This window comes from Primulina eburnea, chromosome 10 (assembly GCF_022965805.1).
Source record: "Primulina eburnea isolate SZY01 chromosome 10, ASM2296580v1, whole genome shotgun sequence".
NCBI lineage: Eukaryota > Viridiplantae > Streptophyta > Magnoliopsida > Lamiales > Gesneriaceae > Primulina > Primulina eburnea.
This window is the reverse complement of record NC_133110.1, coordinates 6,775,083-6,800,272: the sequence shown is the minus strand read 5'-3', so window position 1 is coordinate 6,800,272 and position 25,190 is coordinate 6,775,083. Positions and strand designations below refer to the sequence as shown.

At 36.2% G+C, this 25,190-nt stretch overlaps 1 protein-coding gene across 1 annotated transcript; it reads left to right on the top strand.

The window, feature by feature from the left end:
- The first annotated feature begins 6,879 nt into the window (after nt 1-6,879).
- LOC140802961 (4-alpha-glucanotransferase DPE2-like) lies at nt 6,880-23,172 on the top strand. Its single transcript, XM_073158594.1, has 23 exons — nt 6,880-6,899; nt 7,033-7,431; nt 7,742-7,859; nt 7,951-8,006; nt 8,104-8,234; nt 8,334-8,457; nt 8,541-8,737; nt 8,907-8,985; nt 9,067-9,105; nt 9,228-9,347; nt 9,447-9,548; nt 9,691-9,774; nt 9,875-10,117; nt 10,239-10,364; nt 10,721-10,795; nt 18,863-18,934; nt 19,941-20,060; nt 20,261-20,358; nt 20,537-20,696; nt 20,818-20,916; nt 21,665-21,862; nt 22,555-22,648; nt 22,731-23,172. The coding sequence occupies exons 2-23, from the start codon at nt 7,078-7,080 to the stop codon at nt 22,970-22,972; spliced, it is 2,931 nt and encodes a 976-aa protein (XP_073014695.1). The 5' UTR covers nt 6,880-6,899; nt 7,033-7,077; the 3' UTR covers nt 22,973-23,172.
- The last annotated feature ends 2,018 nt before the right edge of the window (nt 23,173-25,190 follow it).

Here is a 25,190-nt window from a genome sequence, read left to right as displayed (position 1 = left end):
CAATAACGTTGCAAGATGTTGAGCTGGTATGGAATCTAAATATTAACGGTTTTGCTGTTACTGGTGTTGACGAATCTTTTAAGCCACACGTGTGGCAAAGTCAATGTGCTGAATGGTTGGGTTTTATGCCACACGTAAATCAATTCAGAGGTAATAAATTGGTAATGTCAGTGCTGGATCAATATTGTAGATCAATTTTGATCAACGATAATAGCACACATGTAGAAGTTGAGCGGTATACTCGGTGCGTGGCATTGATGATTATCGGAGGATGTATGTTACCTGATTCAGATGGTTGTTCCGTAAATTTGATGTACTTACGTCTTCTCCGAGACACGAATCAGGTTTCAAAATACAGTTGGGGAAGTGCTGTACTAGCATTCCTCTACCGTGAACTGTGTACTGCATCAACTATCGGCAAAGGTGAAATAGCAGGACCAATTTTCATTTTACAGGTATACATAATTTTAGCAATTTTTGATTATTTCATAACATATTTTTCCATTGCACATTTATTAATATTATATTTCGTTTATGTATTATTGTTGTAGGTTTGGGCACTTTCTAGAATTACATTTCTTTGTCCAGATCCATTTGGTGACATTCCAGATGACGATGATCACAATGACCAAATTCTTCCATATCCTCCTTTTGGTGAAAGGTATATTTATAAATCTTTGGGTAAATGTATTTTTGTGATGTGATGTTGATTGCAAATTTATTCCCAATTTAATTTCATTCAGGTGGAACCGTAGTTTCACGTGGACACATACTACGAATCACTCAGTGCGAGTGATTCGTGATTTGTTGGATAAGATGGAGCCAAACCAGGTAGTTATCAAATAATTAAATATATTAATTACTAGTTACATATGTGTAAAAGTTTTCATCGTAGTTGATTTTCCTTTTGCATTCATTGTAGTTCAAATGGGTGCTATATTCTAATGAATTTGACAAAGAATATTGGCGTTCGGTGTGCCCGCTTATATGTTTCAACATTGTGGAGATGTACCACCCAGACCGAGTTCTCCGACAATTTGGTCAGTTGCAGCACATTCCAGGGCCAGCGTTTGATGGGGATGAATTTCACGAATGCACCCGACAAGGTAGGCGAAACTATAATTGGGCCGAACATCATAAAAACAGCATATGTGCATGGAATGATAGGCTCAATTTGATTGTTGAGGGTGAACCGACAAACGGAAACGTGGGTATGACACGTCAGTATTCGATGTGGTATGATAACATAACTCGTCGTTTCATAACCCCTATCGATCCGCAAGCAGAATATGGTTATAGACCCGGTGATGCAAATGTGAGATGTGTTATGGTAAGTTGTTGTAACCTACTTTTTATTCCAATTGAAATTACAATATTTTAATTATTTTCGCATTTAATGATTTTTGCTTATGTTTTCAGAGGAACGATGCAGAAATTTTGAGGAATTGGTTTCGTGGACTATCATTACAAGAGCAGCCTCGTGAGGCACTGGAGTCTGCTATCACAGAAACTATAAAAATTGGTGAGAGATTATGTGATATGCGAACTATTTCAATCAAATCGCATAATGACATAGATCTAGATATACGAATTAACTTCACCCCTTTATTACTATAATTGACTGTTCCATGTCTTACGATAACATCACCGCCAATATATAAAATGGCTGAAATTGTATCCATGCCTGCATTTAAATTTATGTAAAAAAAAATTTCAATTTAAAGAAAAACATTTCTAGTATTAACATTTCAAATAAAATTCATATGTCTAAAAAATTATATTATACACAAACTAAAGACATCAAACAATGTCATAATATTGTTTTACATAAATATCACGTACACATATAATTGTAAATAAAAAATACAATAAAGATGTATATAAAAATATCACTTTAATATTTTTATATTTGTAGGATAAATATTGAAGCACATAATCCACAACAACTTTCTACTTATCGTGGTCTATATCATAACTTTCCAATCTACCACAAAAATAATTATGAACGATTTGTACGAAAAATATTAAAAAGTTCGTAACATTGAAATTCATAAATTTTATGAGATATAAACCAGGAAAATACGATGAATTATAAATATTAACAATATAATATATATATATATATATGTGTGTGTGTATATATATAATATATATAATAAATTGTTTATACATCATGATTTAATATACATAAATATTACGCACACATATATTTTATAAACAAGATATAAAAAAAATTGTGTTTATCAATGATCATAAATATTTTTGAAATATATAATTAGGTTCGTTCAATAAAAAATAATAGAAGTATTTATGTAATAAGATTTAATTTATGAAATTATGATATATACCTAGAAAAAGATGTCCTTTATCGTGAACAAATCTTTCGTTCGTCGTTCAATCTACAACAAAAAATAATTATGAATATAAGTTATTTGTATGAAAATTATTTTTTTGATCGATGTAATTTTCAAAACAAAAATTGATATATCATATTTGAAAAATTAGCGATATACCTCAATCAGTCTGGATGCCAAATATTTCTTCACTCCTTAAATTCACCGACGGAACCACAACTCGGGAAAGAATATTTATTATCAGATGCAAAACAAGAAAGATGCAAAACAAGAAAAATAACTTCAGATATATATAGAGAAACAATACATGAATTCTTTATTGCCTATATTTAAAAAAAAAATTAAAGAAAACTCGTGATTCAAATAAATACAAAAACATTAATAATTGACGATATTCATGTCGATATTTATGTCGACATTGAAAGACATGATAAGATAAGACCACATATCAATTCATATATAACGACAATAGATCAAATCGATACAGTTTCGTCGGTTTCTATTAGCAACCAATAATTACACAAAAAACAAATTTATTTTATTATTTAAATTCGCCCGCAACTGTAATAGGCGGGGCAAACATAATAAAATAATTTAAATTCTACCCCGCCTCTTACGTAGGCGGGCAATATTTTAAAAATAAAATTAATTAAAAAACTCTCCCCCGCCACCCCCACAGTCGGGGGAGAATAGAATTAATTAAAACTCTCCCCCGCCACCCCCACAGGCGGGGGAGAATAGAATTAATTAAAAATCAATTACTCCCCCCCCCCCCCCCCCCATTTGGAAGGGCGGGGGAGTACAAGTTTTCTTTTTATTTTTTTATTTTTTTATTTTTTACAATATTTTTATAAATCTTAGAAAAGTACGTTAGATTGATAAACGAGATTCAAAAGTACGGTAATTTGATAAAAGACCCTTTGGAAGGGCGGGGGAGTACAAATTTTCTTTTTTTTTTTTTTTTTTTACAATATTTTTATAAATCTTACAAAAGTACGTTAGATTGATAAACGAGATTCAAAATTACGGTAATTTGATAAAAGACCCCACATCAAATGGTATATGATAACGATTTGTTTATATTATATTTGGATTTCGTATCAATATAAATAATTTATTTTTATTAATTGAATTTTGTGAAAAAAATACCGTTGCACTTATTTCTTTTATTTACGGGGCCATGAATATAGTTCTAAAGCCGATGTAAAATAGTTCTAACATACAATATTATTATTGTGTAACTAAATGTTTGCTAATGAGATTTTTCTCAATTATTGATCCAAAAATACGCTCAAGATTTATTAATTTCGGGTTTTTATTCCAATATTTTGTAGTATTTAAAACAAGAAAATCTAACTCATGTTAGATATCGAGAGGAATTGTGAACGAATCAAAGAACTCAAGTATGATTTAAAATACTAGATTTCTAGAAATAATTTCAGAATCCTCCGAACTCTTCAAAAAATTTAGAGAAATCTAAAAGATGATACAAAATTATGACTGTCTGTCGTATCATATACCATGTAAAATTGAAAAAAAAACCTTAAAAATTAAGAATAAATTCTTGGAACTTTCAAGGATATTCAAACAAGAATCTAAAATATAGAACAACAACCAAGTTCTAATAAAAAGATATCGGAAAATAGGTTATCATCATATTTTGGAACGGAGTCATTATTACATCAAAGTGACAAGGCCAAAGTAATGGAAAACCTTTAACCAACGATGAAAAAATTATCAATCTTATCAAAGCTGTATTGGAAAAAAACAATATGATGACAACGATAGAGAGGATTGGTCTTGATGATAAACAAGACTTTGTAGAGTCTTTTGCAAACCTCAAGATAGTAGATCTAAAGATAAACACGAAAGATGGTGAAAATTCTATCATTAATAGAATAACTCTACTAGAACTACTAAGGGAAAGTGTAGTATCTTTAGATACAAACATGGGAGGATCATGAACAGATTTCCAAACTGGTGGAGAATCGTATAGATATTATGAATCTATCTCACAGATATGGAGAAAGTCAAGTTTCTAATTAAGTTTTATCAAAACTCTGTAAATAGATCTTTTCTTTTAAGTATCATGACAAGAAAAACTAAAAGTTTTATAGAAGAAATATTTTGTGAAACAGCAAATGCAAGGAGTAAAGAAACTCTTCAGAAATTCTGCACCATGGCTCATATCAAAGATGGTCAGAAGACAAAATGACCGAAAATATACTGCAGAAACAAGCCCAAGTAGTGAAGAGCCACACAAGTCACTTTTTTCTACAGTGAATATACAAAAGCAAAAGATTCCCCAACAAAGTTAAAGAAAATATATGATCCAATCAATCCACTAAAAGTGGATAGACCACTCAACCACCATGAAAGGACAAAACACTAAATAATAGTTTACATGACCACCTATCACAAGCTGCTGTCGGCCAAAACTGTTTAGCAGAATAATTCACGAGTCTGAAGTCTGGATTTCAAATCCATCAATGCTTCTACATATATCAATATAGAAAGAAGATGAAAACATCATTCATCTTCTTCTAAATTCATTATCTTCATTTTCTTTCAAATAAAACTGTAATAGTTTTTTTAAAAGTTTATGTGTGTCGTATTTTCCGCTACAGTCGGTAGCTAAACAAGTTCATCATACTCTGCATGAGATTACTATGTGATAATATTTTATATGTTTGAATAAAATAACTAAGGCTTTCTGCTCCTCTTATGTATTATTTGCAAAATTAAACTTATTTACTGTACATCTTAAGGTAGAAAATAATAAAGAGTTATGCTAAGTGTTGTTGAGGGATATACTTCAGGAACTATCTGTGCAACTGTGTGGTTAGGCTGTGAGGAGCAATCTATAAAATCCGATGAGTACAATCCGGCGACACTCCGGTCAAAGAGGCAAATTCTTTAATTTATTTTATGAAAGTATGACGAGCTATATATATATATATATATATATATATATATATATATATATATATGTATATATAAACCTTCTTATTTATGATATATAGGCTGAAAAATCTTGCATAGCCCTATGACTTTAGACAAACTCGATAGGTATAATGTTCACGCATCTAAAAAAGAGCTTAAGTTTACAACATTTTAAGTAAGTTAGAGAGTTTAAACTAATTTTTAATGAGCAAAAATAATAATGACATAAGCATAGTTATTTGAAAAATGACCATATTTTTAAGATTTTTTTAAAAATATTACCAACTCAACCAAATTGGGATTCAACTTTAATATATAATAATGGATAAATGTTTGCATATATAAACACATAATTTTTTTAAAAAATAAAATTTAAAATACTTCCACCGTACATTAGAATGGAAATGGAACATAAAACCTTAGCACAACACGTGCATTTCTTGAAATAAAAAATATGTATTTTTTCTTTTTCAATAATATAAAATAAGATTCTAGAAACTAGAATGTGCGAGTGTGGGCAATGGAGAGAGAGATTCGCAGTATAGTACAGTGCACGTAGGCTGATGAGAATTGCTTCACGGGCCAAAAGATTTCCCACTTTTTTTCTGTGCGGGGATTCATTACTGGATCGTTTATAAACCCCACTTTCGCTTTAAAGTAGAGATTTAAAGACCCATTTTGTGGTTTCTTGAGTATAGTCTGTATCCAGCTCAATTTCATTGGGTTGGAGATTTGCGAGGAAAGGTACAGTCTTGAAATTATGTAGGCCTTAACTTGTTGGAACTGTTGATTTAGTTGTTATTTGGTTTCTATGTGCTCCGATGTGAGTAATGTTGTAGTGCATTTTTGCGATTTGATTTTTTTTTTTTTGTTTTGGTTTATTTTTGTGGGTTCCCCTTCCCACATTTTCTCTCGAGTTATTTTTGCTGAAAGTTCGACTTTGTAGGCTCTCAGAAATGCGAATCTCTGAGTTTTCGAATCGGGGTTATGTTCCTTTTTTTAAAAAAAATTATTCCTCATTTGGAGATTCCAAGGTTTTAATTGTTAGTGTTAGTATTTGTTTTGTTCTTTCTTTCGTCGTAGATTATGCATGTTTGCTGGTGCAAAAGATAGCCATTTACTGTTGAAGTAGAACGGATGTAGGTTGCAAAAATTGTTAAGATTGAAACTTGGACCTAACTCACCTCAAAAGCTAGCTCAAGGGAGAGGATTGTCCAAGTCAATATATACAACTCTCAGGTTATTTATCCAACCGATGTGGGACAATTAACACAGCCCTCTCACGCCCAAGAATGAACATCTGGAGCGTGGAGTTTACAAATGACCCAATTATGGACAGAACGGGTGGCTTAATTATAGGCAGTCCAACACATAACGGTGGAATCCGGGCTCTGATACCATGTTAAGATTGGAACTAGGACCTAACTCAACCCCAAAAGCTAGCTCAAGGGGGGAGGATTGTCCAAGTCAATATATACAACTCTCAGGTTATCTATCCAACCAATGTGGGACAATTAACAAAAATTGCTTTTCTTTCAACTTCATGTCGTGATTCTATTGAGGTTGTTCTTACAAGAGTTTGTGCCGTACACACTAATTGAGGTTTTTCTTTCAACTTTATGTATCGATTCTACTGAGAAATACGAATATCTGAAATTCAGACTTATTTTATATGCTTTCTCGTTGAATATGCCATTTGATATTGAATCTTACTATTACCATTGTACTTTACTAGAGTCTGAATAATCCTAACTGTCTCCGTTCAACACTTAGTGAAAAAATGGTGAACCTGGGGTTCTTTCATGGGAGCAACAAATCGAGTTCAGTAACTCTGAGCTTTCGAATACCCTATTATACTCACTGGGGCCAGCATCTTCTGGTTTGTGGTTCTGAACCTTTACTTGGCTCGTGGAGCGTGAAGAAAGGTCTTTTGTTAAGCCCTTCTCACCAAGGGGATGAGCTTATATGGTCTGGCTGTCTCTCTGTAACGGCCAGGTTTGCATGTGAGTACAGCTATTATATGGTGGATGATGAGAGGAACGTTTTGAGATGGGAGGCTGGAAAGAAAAGAAAACTGTTCTTGCCGAATGGCATTCAGAATGGGGAGTTGGTAGAGCTTCATGATCTTTGGCAGGTGCTTTTTTTTTTTCCTTTTGTTGGTCTTTTCCTTTCACAGCATGTAATATGATTACTTTGGCTCGCCTGCATACTTCTCTGCTCGATCTGTTTTGGCTAATTATATTATGTTTCACTCTCTTACTACACATAATTGCCATTTCCTTCAAATTTACTTCTCGTTCAGCTAGGATTCTTATGATTTCTCTGCTCTTTTCATCTAATGATCTGTGGTGTCATTGAATCACTGATTATCGGATTTGTTATTGGCTGCACATTTTTCGGATTCCTAATCAGAAGCTGGTATTTTGTTTGGGCAATAAGAGCAGACTGGTTCTGATGATCTCCCTTTGAGAAGTGCATTTAAAGACGTCATATTTCGTAGAAGTTGGAATCCAGAAATTGATAAACCCCATGGGGAAATTGAGAAACTGTCGACGGCGGAAGGTGATTTTCCTGCTAAAGATCAAATATATCTGTTTTTAAACACCATCATGCGACATATGGAAGTTTATTTGCAAATGAATGTAATTCACAGATATAGTTATCGTGCAATTCAGAATTTGCTGCCCGAAAATTGAGAAAGACTCAGAGGTATGATCTCTTATGCCAACAGGCTTAGCAAATCATCAGAGGGAACGCGTTTTCTTTCAAGTTTGACTCACTAATGTTTCTTTATTAAATTTTGTAGATTTATGTGATTGGTAGTTCTTTAAAGCTGGGGAAGTGGAAGATTCAAGATGGACTTAAACTCAGTTATGCCGGTGAATCAGTTTGGCAAGCTGAGTCACTAATGCATAAGGATGACTTTCCTGTACAATATCCTTTAGGTTTAGGAGCCTTTCTGTTGGCATGATGACTCACATGCTGTGAAAATATTAGATTTTGTGTATGTACCTTTCCTTAACTATTCTTTACATACAGATATTGTAAATATGGCAAAGCTGGAAACTTTGGTTTAGAAATTGGCTCGAACAGGGAGCTCTTTGTCGACTTCTCAACTAGTCAACCTAAGTACATTGTCTTGTCCGATGGCTTTATGCGAGTAAGACATTTAAGATATTAATTCTTTATTTATTCAATTATTTCTCCCTTTCTTGATATTAAGATGTGGATTTTTGTCTTCAGGAAATGCCTTGGAGAGGTGCTGGTGTTGCCATCCCTATGTTCTCTGTCAGATCTGAGGTTGGTTTGGGAGTTGGAGAGTTTCTTGATTTGAAATTACTAGTGGACTGGGCGGTTGAATCGGGCTTTCACCTGGTTCAGCTGCTACCTATCAATGATACGTCTGTACATGGAATGTGGTGGGACTCATACCCCTACAGGTATTGTAATTATTTCAAATATTGTTTCTACTGATGAACAAGAAAATTTGTGAAAGAATGCCTTCAATTTTTATATGGATTATATAGACATGATAGTAAGTACATTAGTGGAAAAGAATGGGAATAGGCTTACCTGTTGATAATAAGTTCAGTTTCATGTGACATGCAGCTCTCTATCAGTATTTGCTTTGCATCCTTTATATCTGAGAGTCCAGGCTCTCACTGAAAATATTTCTGTGGATGTCAAGGTGAGGTTTTCTTCACTTGTCGATGTTGTAAAAGACATGGATTAAGGTCCATATCCTTACACTATCTGTCTCTCTTTTCAGCATGAGATTCATCAGGCCAGAGAACAGCTTGATGGGAAGGTATTTACTTCTTTGATCAATGTAATTTTTTCTGCTCTCTTTCTTGTTGAAAACTCTGCTTGCAGTATCAACCACTGTTTAAAATGTGGATTTTTCTAATTCCTGCCTTTTCTTTTTGGCAGCATGTGGACTATGAGGCTACGATGGCTGCAAAGCTTTCTATTGCCAAGAAAATATATTCTCAGGAGAGAGAAATCACATTTAATTCAACTGCATACCAGAACTTCTTTTCTGAAAATCAGGTCACATTATCCTGGAATTCGGATAATTTTTGGAGTTTACAGTATTGGAATTCCAGACCTCTTAGATGTCCCTCCTGATATATTTTTTTTTAATCTCAGGATTGGTTAAAACCGTATGCAGCCTTCTGTTTTCTACGGGACTTCTTTGAAACATCAGATCATAGCCAGTGGGGTCGTTTTTCTCTTTTTTCGAAGGATAAGGTGACTGGATAATTGAATTTGTTTTCCCTGCACTCGTGTTCCTGAGCTATTAATAAAAATGGGCTAAGAAACTTCATCTCAAATTCAAAACTTGTCTTTGCTCTGACATCCTTATTTATCAATCACATATGTGTATTTTCAGCTCGAGAAACTTATTCTGAAAGACAGCTTGTGCTATGATATAATCTCTTTCCATTACTATATTCAGTTTCATTTACATAAGCAAGTAAGTTATGAATTTTACCTTCTGACAGTTTCCCTTTGATTGGTATTTCTCAGTAACACTTGAAACACTTTTAATCATGTTTACATTTGCTAAAGAGCAGTTGTCTGAATCGTCTGAGTATGCAAGAAAGAAAGGAGTTGTATTAAAAGGAGATCTCCCTATAGGAGTTGACCGGAATAGTGTGGATACATGGGTATATCCAAATCTTTTTCGTATGAACACCTCGACAGGGGCGCCTCCTGATTATTTTGATAAAAACGGGCAGAACTGGGGTTTCCCTACTTATAACTGGGAAGAAATGTCCAAGGACAATTATGCATGGTGGCGGGCTCGTTTAACACAGGTTCCTGATGAATCTATTGTGTTACTTTGCCTCTTTTATTTGGTTTCTCTTTGTAAAGTTACTATGTCCTTCATAGATGTCATATCATTTTCAAGTAGCAAGCTGTGTTGTGTTTTCACAGATGGCGAAGTACTTTACAGCATACAGGATTGACCATATATTAGGATTCTTTAGAATCTGGGAGCTTCCGGATCATGCAATGACTGGCCTCTGTGGAAAATTCCGACCATCTATCGCTTTAAGCCAGGTAGGTGCCTTGTTTTTCTTGTTCTTGTTTCAGGTTTAGTGAGGATTTTACTTAAAAGTGTGTTTGGCTGAAGGAGGTTTTTTTAAAAAATAATCAGTTAAATTTTTATTTTAAAAAACATTTAAAAAAATATTAAATCAAGAATTTAGAAAATATAGTGTCTATGACTTCTGTTTAAAAATTAAATTTATGTTTTGCTTGTTATATCCAAGTATGAATTTTTTGCCCTTTTTAAAGAAAAAACACTTAGAAAGCACTATGAAATAAACTGCTTTTTAAGTTAAGTCTTTTCTGAGTTTACTCGCTCAAGAACTTGTGTTTGTATGCACCATTTGTGATTTGCTTCCTTTTCTCAGGAAGAACTTGAACGGGAAGGGATATGGGACTTCAATCGTTTAAGCCAACCATATATTAGGCAAAAACTGTTACAGGTACTGAGTTTGTAATTACCACTTCTTCCATTTTGGGTTTCCTTTCCTCAGTGTGCACCGACTCGAGGAAGTACATGACATAGAGGCAGATGAAAAACTCTATGTCACGACCAGCGCAAAACCAACAAGTGCCGAGCCCAGCCAACAACTTAAAAGAATATTTTTTTTTCAAAGGCGTAAACATGGGAAGTTCAAAGTTGTGGATTAACTGATAGGATCCAGATTTTTCTTGCTTTTAATTTCTTTAAAATAAAAGCTTATCTCAATTTGTTAGGAAGTTACTCTTTGGTTTAGATAGGGATTTTTATCCTTTAGATAGAGTTTTTTATCTTTTAGTTTTCTTGATTGCCAAGACGACGTGTATTTATTGGAAGCTTTGGGACATGAAAAGGCATCTGAATTTTTTTGGCTCTATCAAGGAGTTTGGAGATCGTGAGGTTCTTTCTTCAACGAGCCTCAATAAACATTTATCAAAATAGCGAGGCGTAGGCGAAAATCCCATAAACACGCTCACAACATTGCGATTGCTGAATTCTCCGTGAAATCGCCCTATAACTAGATCTCTTACTTGCATTCCATGCACAAGCAGCTGGAGGCTTTATGGCCGTGTACAAGGAAGACAGGAACGCGAATGACCAGCGACAACGAGAGAGCGACTAGCGACATCGAGATCTGGCCACACGGTTGGGGTAACTATCGATCCAAGTCACCGCATCTAAAACAGAAACTGTGCACGACCACTGGTGACAACCACCACAAAGATTCCCATGATACGTACTCTTCAGGCCCGCACGCAAATGAAGGGAAAGACAACTCATTGTTCGTACCTAAGTATACCAGGTTAGATTTTCCTTGTTACGACGGAGAGTCAGACCCTTTGGCTTGGCTAAATAGCTGCGAGCATTTCTTTGAACATCAGCACACACATGAAGCATAAAAAGTAGGATTGGCATCCTTCCATCTCGACGGCAAGGCACAATTGTGGTTTCTCAAATTAAAACGTGATCGGCCGGGTATTCAGTGGGACAACTTCATAGAACAATGCGATCTCAGGTTTGGCCCACCCATTCGAGGGGATACTTTTGGCGATCTTGCCAAACTACGTTAGACAAACTCTGTGAATGATTATCAGGAACGCTTTGAGGAATTGCTGGCCCATTCGGGTCCCGTAACATCTAGGCAGGAAGTTCAATTGTTCATTAGTGCATTGCGCAGAAGCATTGCTATAGAAGTTAAAAACCACCACCCAACAAATCTCACTACTGCTATGAATCTGGCGAGATTATATGAAACACACAATGATTAATCCGAGGGTGGGAATGCGGGCACCTTTGCGCCACCCTAGCTCCCAGCAGCAGCAGCATACATCTGTTATCAAACGGTTGAGTAGACCAGAGTTAGAAGAGTGGTGTCCCAAGGGGCTCTGCCACAATCGTGATGAGAAATACACATCGGGACATCGATGGAAATGATTTTTTTGTTGGAAGGAATAGAGGACATATCTTACGATAATGATCCCATGGACGAAAAAGAATAAGAAGATTTCCAAGCCTTTATCCATACAATTTCTGGTCCTGCGGTGCAAAGATAGTGCAGATTTGGGGATAAATTCTGGGCTGCGACTTGAAGGTCCTCATTGATTTGGAAAGCAAGCATTGCTTTGTTGACACACTCGCAGCAAACAAGCTAGGTTTATCCGTGGAAACCAGACCTACACTAAGGGTGTCTGTGGCCAATGGCGGACAGCTTAAGTGCTCGGGAGTGTGCAGCGTTGTACAGAATTTTTTGGGAGGAGCTCGATTTTCCATACCGTTGGGAGAATTTGGGGTGGTCTTTGGAGTGAATTGGTTGTGCGCACTTGGAGCCATCAGTTGGGACTTCACTAACATAGTCATGAATTTTCCATATGAGGGAAACTCGATTAGTCTACAGGGAGAAGATCTTAGTGCGGGCTCTAGCCTTTTTGCCTTTACTATAACATAATCCATCGAAGGGGAACAACCAGGCCTTCAGGCACTGTTGGACGAATTTGAAGGTATCCCAATCCCAGTTATTGAAGAACCGTTGGAAGAACTTAATGGGGCCCAATTCTTTACCTAGCTCGATCTTCGAACTGGTTACCACCAAGTTTTGATGGATCCAACATGCATCCCATGACGGCATTCAAGACTCATCGTGGCCACTTCAAATTTTTAGTTATGCCCTTCTGGCTAACAAATGCACCATCTACATTTCAGGCCATCATGAATTCTATCTTCGGGGATTACTTGCGCATATTTGTTATCATCTTCTTCGACGATATTCTGATTTACAACAAATCTTGGGAGGAGCACTTGAAACACTTACATATGGTCCTCTCTACGATAAAGGTACAACAGTTTTTCCTGAAGCCATCCAAATGTTCTCTGGCTCAAACAGAAGTTGCCTACCTCAGCCATCGAGTGACTTAGTCGGGTGTCATGGTCGATGAAGAGAACATTGCAGCCATTGCTAATTGGCTGACACCTTCCTCTGTCCGCGCCCTTCACTGATTTCTGGGCCTCGTGTGTTGTTACCGCAAGTTTGTAATGAACTGCGGAATTGTTGCACCCTTAACCAGCCTCCTTTGCAAGAACTCCTTCATTTGGTCGCAAGAGGCTACATGCTATTTCGAAGAATTAAAAAGAGTAATGACATCCACACCCGTACTAACCTCACCTAATTTGCAGAACCATTTGTGGTGGAATACGATGTTTCAGAAATTGGATTAGGTGTTGTCCTCCTTCAAAACGGGCATCCATTGCCTGCTATAGCCAGGCATTGGCGTTGCAGCACCGTAAATTACCAGCCTACGAAAAAGAGTCGATAGGTTTAGCTAAGGCAATCCGCCACTGGCGAACATATCTACGGGGAGTATAGTTCCTAGTTCACACCGACCATTACAATCTCAAATTTCTGTTGGAACAATGTATCATTATTTCCCCTCAACAACAATTGATCATCAAGCTGTTGGGATTTGAATTCAAGGTGGAATATAAATCAGGAAAATATAATGTGGTCGCCGACGCACCCTCGAGACGAGATGAATCAAAAAATTGCTCTATTTGTCCATATCAATCCCGTGACTGGAATGGGCTGGCGAAAATCAGAATTGAACTCTTCTCTAGGCTAGAGTTAGTCCTTGATCGAAAAGGCGAAGGCCGGAGAAGCTCCTGGCCCCTGGGACTTCTCGGATGACCTCCTTTGGTATGATCAGAAGGTCTTTTCTCTCCAGATTCGGCATTAACATTTTCTATCATTCCTTTATTAATATCTTGTGCCGTGAGGGATATCTGAAGACGTTGCATCGAATCACGAGGGACTTCTACTGGACACATGCGCAACCACATAAAGGCATTTGTTGCGGAATGTGCAGTGTGGCAACACAATAAGACTGCAAATTCGAAGACTGCGGGTTTATTACAGCCCCTCTCAGTTCCTCGCCACGTATGGACGAACTTTTCTATGGATTTTATCGAGGGGTTGCCCCTATGACACGGGAAAAATGTTCTCTTGGTCGTGGTCGACAAATCTTCAAAGTATGCACATTTTGTTGCTTTCTAACATCCTTATACGACAATACTCGTTGTTCTGATTTGTTTTTAAAGAATATTTTCAAGCTCCATGGGTTGCCCGAGTCCATTGTTTGCGACAGAGATGCCAAATTTACAAGTGGATTTTGGAAGGAACTGTTCCACCTAAGTGGAACCCAACTTTGTGTTACATTGGCTTACCATCCTCAATCGGATGGCCAAACGGAGGTGGTTAACTGTATTGTGGAAATGTATCCATGTTGCTTCTCCGGTGACTTCCCCAAGAAAATGGACTACGTGGCTGGCTTGAGCTGAATTCTGCTATAACACCAGCTTCCATGCGTCCTTGCGCTCCTCACCATTTGAAGTATTCTATGGCCGCCCACCACTGCGTCTTTTATCATTTTGCCCAGGGGTGGCCAAATTAGAGGCCGTCGACAAAGAATTACAGACAAGAAACGAGGTCTTGAAATGTCTTTGGCAACGTCTCTTACACGCCCAGAATCTCATGAAGACGCAATATGATTCATCTCACAAGGATGTCCAATTTTCAGCATGAGATATGGTTCTGGTACGCTTAAAACCATACCGTCAGTCTAGTGTCGCGAAGCGTTTGAACAAGAAGCTCTCTCCACGCTACCATGGCCCTTTTGAAGTTATTGCACGCATTGTTCAGGTCGCATTCGAACTCAAGCTTCCTGACTCATCATTGATCCACCCATTATTCCATGTCTTATCTATGAAGCCATTTAAGGGAAATATTCCCCACAGTTCGGACCTGCCAGTGTTCAACCAAGACTACCCACCCCAGCCAATGGTCATTCTGGATTCAGGAGTCCGCCAGGTATGTCGCGAGCTGCTGATCCATTGGGTCAGCCTCTTGCCCATAGAGGCCTCTTGGCAGGATGCTTCGACCTTGGTGTTGGGGAATTAGCCCGAAGCGATGCCGATCACGATGATAATAGCACCCAAAACTGCAGAATAAAATAACCAACAAGAACACAAAGATTTTCGTGGTTCACCCAAAATAGGCTACGTCCACGGAGCACTGCAACTTTTATAACCGGAAGAAATATTACAACAAGTGTATACACCAATACATTCAATATTCCTCACTCCCAAACCCGAGTATACCGAGAAAATAATTTCTCTGACTCACAAAAGAGAATTCCCGCACTCAAGAAAAAATACACTCTTTTTTTCTATAAACTCTCTTTTTATCAAAGCTGAAAAGCTTTTGATTTTGGGATACAATAACTGAAGGAATTGAGCTCTATTTATAATTAATTCCCTCCACCAACTATTGTAAACATTCGATGTGGGATATGAGATTTAATATTATTTTATTTAATGTGTGGGTCCCACCCCATTAAATAAATCAAACCTAACAATTCTCCCACTTGAAGACTTGATTTCAATCATGTCTTCACACCATCAGTGCAGCGGCTCATACCTTCTTTTTTAGTCCAGGAGACCAACTGAAGTCAAACACAACTTCAGTTTTTCAATGATAACAGCCTTCGTGATCACATCAGCTGGATTCTTGCTTCCAGGAATCTTCTCAAGCTTCAAGACTCCGTTCACCCGGTCTCTAAGGATCCCAAGGATTTGTTTTGCAGTACCCAAATCCTTCAAAGCAAATTCCTTTGATAACTCTTTCTCGAGTTTATCAATCTCCTCCAGACAAGCTCCTGCTATCAACATATCATCTGCATATATCAGTAATATGATATAATAACCATCAAGCTTCACATGACAACAGTGATCAGCCTGATACCTCAGAAAACCATCATTATTCATTACACCATCAAAATTCTTGTATCACTGTCTTGGAGCTTGTTTGAGACCATACAAGCTTTTCTGAAGTTTGCACACCATTTCTCTTTCCCTCGTACTTCAAATCCCTGTGATTGATTCATTTCTTCATCTAGCTTACCATGAAGAAACGTCTTCTTTACATCTAACTGCTCCAGATGTAAATCTTCTTTTACCATCAATCCAAGTACAGTCCTGATAGTAGTTAACTTTACCGCCAGAGAGAAAATATCAGTGTAACCAATGACTTTCTTTTCACATTTTACAACAAGTATTTCTTTGTACCGCTTGCTACCGTCATGTTCTAACCGGTACTCCCATTTGCTATGTAAAACCTTTTTACCTTCAGGAAGTTCTGACAACTCCCACATGTGATTGGATGACAGTGAATCCATCACATCTTCCATGGCTAGCTCCCACTGTTTAAAGGTCTCATAAACATCCGATTTATTTTTCACAAAATAAACCCAAAATTTCCTGCTCGAATCGTCAACAGTAGTGCCATAATATCCTGAGTGATCTCCAAGGGATGTCACAGGAGATGGTCCCCATACATCAGTATGAACCAGCTCCAACTTTGCTGCTTTCGGTTCTCTACCACCTTTTGAAAAGCTCACTTTCTTCTGCTTTCCAAAGATACAACTTCCACATAGTTGGTGTTCAACAGTCTTTGATTCTGGTAGCTTTCCTTTTGACACCAACATTTTCATTCCCTTCTCACTCATATGTCCAAGTCTATAATGCCATAGACTTGAATTGACTCCAACATCCACAGCTGCTAATTTATTTCTCAAACTGGAAGTCATATGAAGTGTTCCAGTTTCTTTCCTCGAGCAACAATCATGGCTCCTTTTTTCACTTTCAGGAACCATCATCAAAGGTCACTTTATGACCTTCGTTGTCAAGCTGTCCCACTGAAATCAGATTGTGTGTCAACTTTGATGCATGCCTTACTTTGTTATTTTTCAGACAGATCCATTTGTCATATTCATCCGGATATCACCCATACCAATTATTTCCAAAGGTTTTCCATCAGCCAGGAAAACTTTTTCGTAATCTCCCGCAATGTAATTATCGAATACATCACGATTACCAGTGGTATGAAACGAAGCTCCCGAGTCCATAACCCAAGAATCAACCGGACTTTCCATGGATAGTAATAGAGCATCATGTACCTCCTCAGTAACAACATTAGCGTCGTTCTTTGTTGATTTGCAATTCTTTTTCAAGTGACCAGTCTCACCACAACTCTAGCACTTCACATTCTTTTCAAAGTTGCTTTGTCTTTTCCATTTCTTGACTTTGACACACCATGCCATTGGTTAAAACTCTTTTCGCCACTCCTGCCCCTTCTTCTATTCTCGATATTAGAGCATAACTCGATGATGTTCTTTCACCCGAATCCATCATGCGAACTTCTTCGGCAAGAATTTGATATCTGACATCATTGAATTGTAGCTTTCTTTTTCCAACAGAGTTGTTAACTGCTGTCCGCATTGGTTCCCAAATGTCTGGTAATGACGCCAAAAGAATAAGTGCCCGAATCTCATCATCAAATTTAATTTCAACCGATGTTAGCTGTGAAACAATCGTGTTGAATTCATTGATGTGTTTAGCCACTGATACATCTTCTCTCATTTTCAAGTTAAATAACTTCTTCATGAGATGTACTTTATTATTTGCCGATGGCTTTTCGTACATGTCCGACAAAATGGACATCATCTCCTCCGTTGTTTTTGCCTCCGCCACGTTATGTGCCACGTTCTTCGTTAGGGTCAATCGTATTACACTTAACACTTGTCGGTCAAGAAGCTTCCCGTCATCGTCCTCCATCTTTTTCGGTTTCTTTCCTGATAGAGGTTGATGCAACTTCTTGCTATACAAATAATCAATTATTTGTAGTCGCCAGAACGTAAAATCTGTACCGTCGAACTTGTTGATTCCCGGTCCCGAACCATCATCTCCGGCCATCACTTCTCTAGCCTTAGAAAAAAGCTAAAAAATTCTTTTCTGATGGGGAAGATCAGACAACGCTGCAACCACATAGCATACTCAGAATTCTTAAGAATTTTCACAACAAGGCTCTGATACCAGTTGTTGGGAATTACCCCGAAACGATACCGATCACGATGATAATAGTTCCCAAAACTTGCGCAATAAAATAACCAACAAGAACACAAAGATTTTCGTGGTTCACCCAAAATAGGCTACGTCCACGGAGCACTGCAACTTTTATAACCGGAAGAAATATTTCAACAAGTGTATACACCAATACACTCAATATTCCTCACTCCCAAACTCGAGCATACCGAGAAAATAATTTCTCTAACTCACAAAAGAGAATTCCCGCACTCAAGAAAAAAATACACAATTAAAATAGCGAGGCGTGGGTAAAAATCCCATAAACACTCTCACAACATTGCGAGTGGTGAATTCTCTGAAAATCGTCACATAACTAGATCCTTTACTCGTGAGCATAACAGTCTACTGCGATTCTTTATTACTTTCTTGAATGGATATTTGAGATACAAAAAAGTTTATAAATACACAATTATCTATTCCTAATTTTAGGTAACAAATAATAGAAAATAACACGATATTCTTATTTCCTAAATTATTTGCATATTCCAAATTATCTACGCACAGTTATTATGTGGGCTTCTCGTTTAAGCTTATATGTATTTGGCACTAAATATTTCAGGAGAAGTTTGGTGCTTCATGGGCTCTGATAGCTTCCAACTTTCTGGATGAATGTCAGAAAGACCATTACGAGGTAATATAGATATTTGTTAATTTATGATATTATGTGACCATTTTCGGACCAATTAAACAATATTATAGCTATGCTTATATAGTCAAACTAATATATGTGGCATTCACATAGGAAATGTCATCATTTCTCAGCTAAGGAATATGCATGTATTTATGTATCTATTTGCAAGAATTATTTGCCGGCGTGTCAGGCACGTTATGTGCCAAATGTGATGAAAATGTAGAAAATCTAACTTCTAATATGTGATTGCCAGCCTCGGTTTGATTTTCAGTTCTAATTTCCCCGGTTAAGTGTCGAAAAATACGAAACGATGATAAAATCTGGAATGAAAGCTTCGACAAATGACAGAAAAATTAAATCGGTCATTGTGATCGAAATTATGCAGAAATGTACGAATGAAATGGTACGAAATGATGGAGATCCTAAGGAAATTCTAGAAACTAACAATGATAAACTAGCATTTACAATGGAAATTGAAATAGAACTAGAATTTGGAGCTATGTAATTTCAGGGAATTTGCATAGTGCTGCGATTTGTTGATGATGATTGTTGGTGAGCCTCTTCTCTACCTGGTCCTCGAGTGTTGTCCCTTGGTTGTTGCATCTGATTCCCCAACTGCTGCCCTCCACTACCTTGAACATGTGTTGAGGAGTATTGTGCGCAACTCTTTTGACATTTTGACCAATCCTTCAACTTCACATTGCCAATAACCACCCCCATCTTTAGGCCACACTGTTTTTTCTGTGTTGTTAGATGTCCAATATGAAAATTTTCTTTTGATGTTCCATGTATTGGCATATACAATATATCACAATCTTTGCTCTTGATAGATATTTTTCAGCATCATTAAGGAAATGCTTTTTTCGTATGTCTGGAATTAGTAATTGTTTTTGTGTCAAGTTAGAAGGATCAAACTAGTATTCAAAACAAGAAACAAATATTGGGGAAATCTGGGTTGTTTTTTGTCAGTTGACTTGATGAAGTTTTGAATATGTGATCAATGTAGTTCAAAGAAGATTGCAATACTGAAAAGAAAGTTGCATCTAAGCTGCAGTCTTGCATAGAAAACTCCATGTTGTTGGAGAGCGAGGAAAAACTACGACGCAACCTCTTTGATCTTCTGCAGGCAAGTGTAAACACACACAAAAAGGAAAATTAATTAGTTTTTGTAATCCATGGTGGCACAAAATAATTAATTATTTACTTCTAATCTCAGATACTCCGAATTTACTTTTACACAATATTCAGAAAGTTAAGATAACTGTCGTACATGTCGCTCTCAAGATATCATTTTTGTCCTAATTCTTGTTTTTTTCCTCGTGATAGAATATTGTCCTCATTAGAGATCCAGAAGATTCAAAAAAATTTTACCCACGCTTCAACCTAGAGGACACATCTAGCTTCAATGATTTAGATGAGCACAGGTACCTTCTATGTCATATTATTCCAGTAACACGCTAACTCCTTTTTGTTGTGAACCGCACAATGTATTGTGGTATGAAGAGCCCTATAAAATATCATCTTCTTTCATCTTCAATCTTTTAACTGATTTGGGCTTCTGCTTCACATTTTACCATATCTTACGGCTATTTAATGATGCAGCAAAAATGTAATGAGAAGACTATATTATGATTATTATTTCCATCGCCAAGAAACTCTCTGGCGTCTAAATGCACTTAAGACGTTGCCAGTTCTCTTGAGCTCATCAGATATGCTAGCTTGTGGAGAAGACCTGGGGATGATTCCTTCTTGTGTTCATCCGGTAAATTTTATCAGATTCTCCATAGAAATTCATACTTTAAATCTTTCACCTTTTCTTGTCACATAAGTTATGTTTCATTAAATTCTGAATTGAAAATTGTGTTTGGACAACTTCGATGCAGGTGATGCAAGAACTTGGTTTAATTGGATTACGCATTCAACGTATGCCCAATGAACCTGGTCTTGAGTTTGGTATTCCTTCTCAGTACAGTTATATGACGGTAATGGCCATTCAATATATTTGTTTTTTGCGCGTAACCGAGATATAGTTTAGCAAATTTTTTTGAGTCGGTTTTTCCTGAATTCTTATGCTATGTTATAAATTTCTATAGCGTGGTCAGCACCTAGATTTTGGAAAAAGCCCTTTTGAAATCGATTTTCTTTGTTCTCAATAACAAATTGTCTGGCGTGAATGCTATTTGTTGTATTTATACATTCCTATTCAGCGAGGAATTTTGTGGTAGCCGGTGGCAGAGCCACAAGTTTCTCCTATGAGCAAGAAATCAAGTCTTGAAAATTTACAGCGAAATTTAATAGGGAGGGATGGTGACCATTTAGTTTACGCGACTTGTTTAATGAGCATGCATGTTTAGATTTTTGTGTTTAGTTATTCCTCTGGCTTATTCCTTATTTACTCATTCAATGGGTGAGAATGTGTTAAGAATCTGCCCTTGGGAGGAGACTACTCGAGCACGTCAAGTTAGGCATTATGACAGTTTGACAGATGTTTGGTTCGTTATTTACAGTGCAGTTGGTCTTGGTCGCTCTATTTTGTATTTTTTCAAGGTTCTTAAGCCAAGTGTGAATTTTGTGATTTCTTAACCTTTATTTTGTTCTCTCATATGCACTATTGTAAATTTCGATCTTTGTAGAATAAAATAGGCAAGTAAAATATTATACCTACGACCATACAAATTTGTGTCGATATCTTTCATTGTCCTGATTTGTAACTTTTGGAGTCTGTATCAGGTATGTGCTCCATCGTGTCACGACTGTTCCACCCTGCGTGCTTGGTGGGAAGAAGATCAAGAAAGACGACTCAGATATTTCAAGACCTTTGTGGGCACTGACTCGGTACCACCTGATGAATGCACTCCTGATGTCGCACGTTTCATATTGAGGCAGCATGTTGAAGCACCATCAATGTGGTCAATTTTCCCACTTCAGGTATATCAATCAGTCTGTAACTTATTTTTACTTGTGCATTTCTAAATATTATATTTCGAAACAAACGACACATCTGCAAAGCATGCTGACACATTACCTTGTGGGTTCATTGGGTACGTACTAAAAATCGATGTTTCATAAACCGAAAAACAAAGTTTTCTTAGAAAGTATCACTTACCCGACTACTATTTGCATGCTTGTCATTAAAGGGATTTTGAGTTGTCTCTGATGGATAGCTACCCAGTACTAAAAATCGATGTTTCATAAACGAAAAATAAAGTTTTCTTAGAAAGTATCACTTACCCGACTACTATTTGCATGCTTGTCATTAAAGGGATTTTGAGTTGGCGCTGATGGATAGCAACAACTGACCCATTATAGCACCATATGGCTGCCTAAAACGGCATAGAGATCAAAACGTGTCCTTTCGGCTTTATCCAATTTAAAATATTTGAACTGCATGCTTACCATCAGTTACTTTCTTGGTACAGTATCAATCATTCGATCCTATAGCTTGAATTTTGACGATAAAGATGACATACTTATGACGATGTAATATGTTTTTTCAAACAACCTGAGCATTGTCGAGACCCATTTTGGAATTTTTAATCAATAGATATCAAGACTCTGCTAGGGCCCATCTGGCATTCTTTGATTCTTCGCAAACAAATAATAGTTTCAAACTTTTGCAGGATTTGCTAGTATTGAAAGAAGAATACATGACACGGCCAGCCGTAGAGGAAACGATAAACGACCCTACGAACCCGAAACACTACTGGAGATACCGTATGTTTCATTCTCTAACTACATCTCTCCCTGTTTTTTTCCCACTGAAAGCAACTCACGTTATGTTGTTTCATTTTTTCAGGAGTTCACGTTACATTAGAATCCTTGCTGAAGGATAAAGAACATATAGCCTCCATTAAAAATCTTGTCCTAGCAAGTGGAAGATCGAGCCCTCCTTTGGAGGACGACGACAACGACAAATCACAGCTAGAAAAATCAACGACACATCTAGATACATTGCAGAATATTGCAGAAACTGGGAAAGAGGAAACCCAGTTTGATAGTCGAGTGAATAGTGGAATTTCGATCACGACGGGTCCATGAACGAACTACGAGATGGCTGAATTTGCTGTTAATTGATCTCCCTTTGTGTTTCGTTAGAATTTTCCAATTATTCATGTTAATAAAAACGTGTAAATTTGCAGACGCATATAGTCAGTTTGCCTTGTTCAGTAACTAAAATCTTCTTCCTATCTTAAATTCTTGTTCTGCAGAAAAGAAGTCATTATCTATACCACCTGAAATGTTTTTAATAAACCCAAATGGCTGAGGCTCTCATCTGCAATTCTGCATGATTAAGAATTCTTGTGGTGCCGATCCGTGTCGAGTTAGTGGCATCACATCGCAAAACCAGAAGGATGTCTGAAATAGAGAGAGAGACTCACTTTTCGATTTTATTAAACTCAAAATTGTTTCGACTTTTTGGAGGAACTAAAAATGAGATGGTGTATTTGGACTTGGAATTGGAATAGTTTTTAATTCATGGATTTGGAATTTATTTTTGGTATTTTAAGAATTGGATAGTATAGTTAAAATTATTGTTAATTGATATTTTAAATTTTTGTTTTACTAATTTTTTTAAAATCCTTTTTTAATTAATAAAACAAAAATTTGGTGAGACGATCACGCTGGTCGTATTTTGTGAGACGAATATCTTATTTGGATCATCCATGAAAAAATATTATTTTTATGCTAAAAGTATTACTTTTTATTGTGAATATCGGTAGGGTTGACTAGTATCATAGATAAAGATTCGTGAAATCGTCTCATAAGAGACCTACTCAGTCTTCAATACCCACGTACTATTTCAATATTATATTCAAGAAAAATTACTTAGGGACTTAAGAAAACAAATATTTTTACTAAATAATTTTTTTAACAAAGTAATAAGTTCATAAAAAAATTGAGATAAAGTCGCCAAATTATAATTAGTTAACTTATATTAACAATAATCAAAATTCACAAGAAAAGAAATTTACATAATTTTTAAAACATATAAATATTTTAATTGGTTTCAAAATAGTTTTTCCAAATGTATGATAAATTGTTAATTAAATGTATTGATATTTTGGAAAAAGATTTTTATAAGTTTTGGAAGCACAAAAATAAAATCATTTTGTCCATATAACTCAAATCTCATTATATTCTCTCATTTTATTTAGGATTTCATATATACTCGGGCAAGAAGAACAAACACCAAACCAAATTTTCAAGAAGGAATGAGCACACAAGAAGGAATGAGCACAAGCAGATGGAGAACTGAAATAGTCCCAACAACAAATACAATAACCGGAGAAAAAGAAAAGCAAAGTGGAAAAGAAGAAAAAAATGGACAGCATAAGCTTTTGATTGTTAGAGAAAGAATTAAAGAAGCATACGGTACGTGTTCTTACTTTTGACCGGGAACTATACAGAAACTGGCCAAATACAAATTATTGAGGTTTTCATATAAGTAGGTAGATATATCAAATCTCATCAAATTCCAGAAAATATCAACCATACTTTAAAATATTATTCTACCAAACCATCAAATGAGATTTTTAATTTTAAATCTCACCAAATTTCATGAAATCCATTGAACATAACACAGTTTATGTCAATGCTAATGATTACAAACTAAAATCTAAGATAATTCCAGGGACGGATGCAGCTAATTAGGGTTGTACTAGGATGTAGCTCAGCTCCTTTTTTTTTTATACTTGATTAAAATTTCAACCCACCTATGAAGTCATAGTCCAGCCCACCAATTTCCTTAGCTTCACAATTGCTGTTTACGTTATATTTTATATACATATATACATATATATATATATGTATGTATGTTTATTTTAAATTTAAAATTTTAAAGAATCGATAGTTGGACTATGTTTATATAAGTAATTTAAAAAGGTTTTTAATATTTCATTAGTGGAAAAAAAACATAAAATATTTTTTTGGAAAAGTTTTTTATAAAAAATTTTATAAGGTGATTTGTATATATTTTCCGTCCTTTAATCGATCGACATTGGTTGAATATTTGTTTATGAGCCATTGATTCTTGAATTTTGATTGTTTGTTATTGAGTCATTGATTGACTAGATTGATTCATCTTGTTTTGACATTACATGTGTCTACCTCCAGTACTGAGCGAGCTTTTTCAGCAATGAAGTATGTGAAGACGGCATTTCGCAATAAAATGGAAGGTGACTTTCTTGCCGATTGTTTGATACTCTATATTGAACGAGGTTTAGCTAAACATATAGATGTAAATTCTATTATAGAT

Bases quoted from the DNA above. Each gene is read 5' to 3' on its own strand.
- LOC140802961 (XM_073158594.1), top strand. From the start codon at position 7,078: ATGGTGAACCTGGGGTTCTTTCATGGGAGCAACAAATCGAGTTCAGTA. The intron at 20,697-20,817 runs GTAAATTTTATC...ACTTCGATGCAG, and splicing joins TTCCTTCTTGTGTTCATCCG to GTGATGCAAGAACTTGGTTT. The intron at 22,649-22,730 runs GTATGTTTCATT...TCATTTTTTCAG, and splicing joins GAAACACTACTGGAGATACC to GAGTTCACGTTACATTAGAA.